A 4676-nucleotide genomic window follows, 5' to 3' on the forward strand; every position below is an offset into this window, starting at 1 on the left:
CCCAAAAAAAAAAAAAAAAAAAAAAAAGTGATAGAGTCATCTGAAATCAGAGGGAACATTACAGCACCAGGTATGGAGGGGTGTTGTGGCTCATCACACCCAGTAAGCTGAGGTGGTTGGCAGGACACATTTGAGATGTATTTTGGGTCCTCCTGTGCAGCTCAGTTCAGCTGAGTGTGGCTTCCTGTGTTTACCTGCACGTAGATGAAATCATACAGAAGCAGAGGTGAAGTTCTCATGATCACATTGTTCCCTAATAGATCAGCCGCTTTTGGGATACAGTGCTGTTTTTAGACAAGCATTCCAGCAGAACTGTGTTGACTGTTGATCTCAGCCCTCCCTGGTAGATTTCATGCTGGTACCAAATCTGTAGCTCTCAGTCCCGTGCTGTAATACCATAGTTGGTTTCTGGTGATCGATCGGGTGAGGATAGGCATTTCTTCAGCAAGGGAGGAAGGGTGATGGTATTGGGCATGTTGCATCCTCAGAATAACAAGAGTCACTTCTGATGCCCAAAGGATGCCTGTGTGAGGTGATAGAACTCTCTAGGGGAGACCTTTGCCACACAGACGAGACTCATGACATTGCATTGTTCTTCACAGGTACCTCTAAGTCAGGAGTACAGTACAAGGGCCATGTGGAGATCCCCAATTTGTCAGACGAAAACAGCGTGGATGAAGTAGAGGTGTGTGCTTTCTAACTCCTATCTGAGTCCTCCATGTCCTCTTATTCTCAGATGACAAAAATGACCTGCCATTGAAGATGAACAGCCCAGGCTTGGGCCAAGCCTGCAGAATCTCAGTCTGCAGTGATTCTCTAGGTATATGGTATCATCGGAAACTTCTAGAGCCGTTGTACTTACTAAATTTCTTGGCTTTAGCTATTAGTAGTGACATGGGTTCTAACAACAGCCACCTTGCTTTGGCAGAGAGGAGAGAGGGAGCCCTGACGGGGATTGTACTAATACCCCAGCCCTTGTGCATTTCCTTTGGAAATGTCAGCAGTTACTTGATTGCTCAGCACCCACATTCCGTAATGTGGTGCCCCTCGAGTTATTTACCACCTACTTCTGATCTTTCACTCAGATTAGTGTGAGCCTTGCCAAAGATGAGCCTGACACAAATCTCGTGGCCTTAATGAAGGAAGAAGGGGTGAAACTTCTAAGAGAAGCAATGGGAATTTACATCAGCACCCTCAAAACAGGTATCCCTTGAGTAGTTAACGTATGCCTTGAGGAGGTAGTTTTCCACCTGTCAGGCACTGACGAGAGGCGTGGCGGTCCTTTCTTTGGCAGATGGGTGAAGATTTGGTGGGAGGGGGTCGCTTCATGTCAGAGTCAGTCTCGGAGTTCTGAAAGGGAACGGTCTAGAGCTGTGCTGTCTAAGATTGGGCTGTCGAGCACTGGGAGAGTGGCTGGCCCAAGTCGAGATGTGCTCGGTACCGAAAGCAATGACTTTGAAGACTCGGTATAAAAGAAAAAACCTAAACGTATCTCCGTGATTTTTGAATATAGATAGCATGTTGAAATGATAGTTTGGACTTGACTTGGTTAAATATAAATTTGGTGTGTGTATATATGTGTGTGTGTCCAAATTTGACCTTTTTCATTTAACTTTTTAACCTGACTGCTAGGAATTTTTAAATTACATTTACACCTCACATATGTATTGTATCGGACAGCACTGATCTAAAGACTTTGCATCCCTGTCTCGCTGCTCCAGCACAGTCCTGGACTGTATTTGATAGGCATTTTCAGGGATATTCAGAAGATGAGAATAGAGGTCAGCTCAGATCTCCCCTGGGATTCCATTTCTGCCCGTTTGTCCTGACCTTGATTTTTGAGTATGTATAATGACCATCAAGGGAAACCAGTAAAGCAGGAGATACTTTCTTAGGGGGGAAATCGGTGCTGTAGTAACCGGTACCTAGTTGAGGCTGTGTTACAAGGTAAGGCACAGGGGGCTCGACACGCATCCGTAGGAGCTGGGCCCGTCACTCACTCTTGCAGTCACTCCACTCACTGGCTGCCCTCCGTAGTAGACCTTAGGCACATTTCACACATTGTAATGCTTCCATTTGAGTCGGGGCTTTCAGCTTTTTAAGGTAACCCCAGTTAACGTACTGTGTTGTAGGGCACATACTCAGATACCTACCTGGCATAGACCAAAGGTAAAAACGAAGAACAGACTCTTCCTTTTCTGGTCATTACCTCATTCTGGGTTGAGATGGTTGTGTTTGTCGACCTGTGATGAAGCCCTAGAACTCAGCTACTAAGAAGTAACTTCCGAGACCTGCGGCTTTCTCTTTCCAGAGTTCACCCAGGGCATGATCTTGCCTACAGTGAATGGAGAATCAGTGGACCCTGCAGGGCAGCCGGCACTGAAAGCTGAGGAGCGCAAGGTCAGTGGGTCTCCTTGGGGAGTTATGGGAGGCTGACCGCAGAGGACAGTAAAGAGACTGCTCCCTTTTTTTTTTTTTTTTTTTTTTTTTTTTTTTTTTTTTTTCTTTTTTAAGAAGGCGCTTGCTGGGTGAATGGCCACATGGCAGTCCCTTCTTCATTCTCTCAGGATTTGGGGCATGTATTCACACTCTTCTGGTGTGTTTCTTCAAACCACCAGGTCCAAGATTGGAGTCATGCAGTCAACCATGTGGGTTCCAGCCACCTTAACCACCATGCCACCAGCTGGCCCATAGATTGCTTCTTCTTAGTTCCGTGTCTCAGCTGTTTGTCCCTGACCCTAACCTAAGCCAGAGCAGCACACGATCTGGTACTTTTACAGGGTTCACAGCGTACGTCCGTCTTTAGCCTGATTTTCATTCATTTGTCCCCAGTGCAAATAAAGGCCATCAACAGCTTAAAAGTCTGCCTCATCATCACATTGAACACGTTAGGCGGTTATGAACTCAGGAGGGTCTTCACCTACCCACCCTTGACATCATTTCTAATTAGGGTATTAATGTTTCATACTTTGATACTTGAAGTCCCATTAAAATTAGCAAGGGTTAGACCCTGAAGGAAATGGATCAGTCTTGCCACATTTGCAGTGTAAGCAGATGTTTTGTCCAGAGATGGAACTTGTGTAGTTCAGGCTCAGTGTGTGGTTTGGAGCCTGTTGCCCTTTTCTCAGCCATTAAGGATATCCTAGAAGCTGGGGGACCAGGTCCTGGCTAGTCAAACAGAGACTCTGTTGAAAATTGGACTAGGCTCTCCAGAAATGCCTTGTGATGTGATTTGTCCTTTTCAGCTAGTGTCAGAGTCTGCCTCCTAGAGGGGTGGCTTTCAGTTGGAATTGAAGGGTGCCTCAGCCAAGTTCCCCTGGCGACTGAGACACCTGCACACAGATTCCCTTTGACCTAGGATGATTAGCCTTGGAGGTGAAAAATCTGTGAAGCTAGTTCAGTTGAGGTTTTACCATTACTAACTGCTGTTTTTACTGCACTTTCACAGACTAAGCCGCCTCCTTCAAAAACCCAGGCCAAGCCTGTTGGTGTCAAAATCCCCACGTGTAAGATCACCCTTAGAGAAACCTTCCTCACATCAGCAGAGGAGCTCTACAGAGTGTTTACCACCCAAGAGGTAAGGGTGCTGGTGTCCTTTGGGCCTCATGCCATCTGCTTTTTGCAGTGACTTGTGTTGTGGACATATCCCTTCAGTGGGAAAGGAACTGTTGATAATGAGAACTGTGAGACTTTGACAAAGGAAAGACACCTTTGTTCAGCCCACTTACCAAAGTGGGTTTTCTCTCCCTTTCTGTTTTTCTGTCTCTCTACTAGCTTGGGGTCACATAGTTGGGGACCATTGAATCATCCTTGTGAGAAAAATGAGTGGGGTCTAAAGTAGTGGGGTCATGGGTTCAAAAAGTGGCTGAAGTCAGAACCTGGCCTTTAGGGGCAGGATGGAAAGAGCCCCTGCCTGCTCACAGGGCAGAGAGGCATCTTTGGAAATGAGCGCAGAGCCATGCAGGCTTCGCTTGGCACCCGTCCCTGGGTCCCGCCCAGAGCCCTCCATCATCTCCCTGCCTTGGTTTTCTCTACAGCTGGTGCAGGCCTTTACCCATGCTCCGGCAGTGTTGGAGGCAGACAAAGGTGGGAAGTTTCACATGGTAGATGGCAACGTCTCAGGGGAATTTACTGATCTGGTGAGTACCTGCTGGCCCCAGACCCAGCTTGAAGCCTCTGTCTGGTCAGATGCGTGACATTCTTCTTTTTCTCAGTTCTGTAGGTAAAGTTTAAGGGTTTCATCTCTTTGTTTCATAAAATTAGTTTTGCTTTTCAAAAATGCAGCAATTTGGATTCTCCTGCAAGTAATATAATTGGCGCAGACAACAGACGCCTGCATGAAGGGCAGATGGCTCGTCTGGCTTGGGGACGTGGTGGTCTCTGGTATAGACTGAGCTCTTCGATTCTTTCAGGTCCCTGAGAAACATATTGCGATGAAGTGGAGGTTTAAGTCTTGGCCGGAGGGTAAGTAAACATACTTGTTCATTGCTGTTACTTCCAGAACTTTCCTTTTTCTCCCTAGTTTTAAACTCAGGTGAGAACCCTGGCTCTGAAACCCCCTCCCCTCTGCTTTTACCAGGGCACTTTGCCACCATCACCTTGACTTTCATCGACAAGAATGGAGAGACAGAGCTGTGCATGGAAGGCCGAGGCATCCCTGCTCCCGAGGAAGAGCG

General features: G+C 46.9%; 1 protein-coding gene across 2 annotated transcripts in view; it reads left to right on the forward strand.

Moving 5' to 3' along the window:
• The window catches only part of AHSA1 (activator of HSP90 ATPase activity 1), a gene marked incomplete at its 3' end in the record, with an annotated part of 12483 nt that extends 7807 nt beyond the window's left edge, over nt 1-4676 (forward strand). Inside the window, 7 exon segments of one of the 2 annotated variants that reach the window (XM_014591072.2) lie at nt 572-685; nt 1086-1203; nt 2312-2400; nt 3449-3577; nt 4038-4139; nt 4413-4464; nt 4580-4676. In XM_014591072.2, the coding sequence (XP_014446558.2) occupies nt 1137-1203; nt 2312-2400; nt 3449-3577; nt 4038-4139; nt 4413-4464; nt 4580-4676 (536 nt within the window). 2 annotated transcript variants of the gene reach the window in all.

This window comes from Tupaia chinensis, unplaced genomic scaffold (assembly GCF_000334495.1).
Source record: "Tupaia chinensis unplaced genomic scaffold, TupChi_1.0 Scaffold000528_1, whole genome shotgun sequence".
NCBI classification, from domain to species: Eukaryota; Metazoa; Chordata; class Mammalia; order Scandentia; family Tupaiidae; genus Tupaia; species Tupaia belangeri.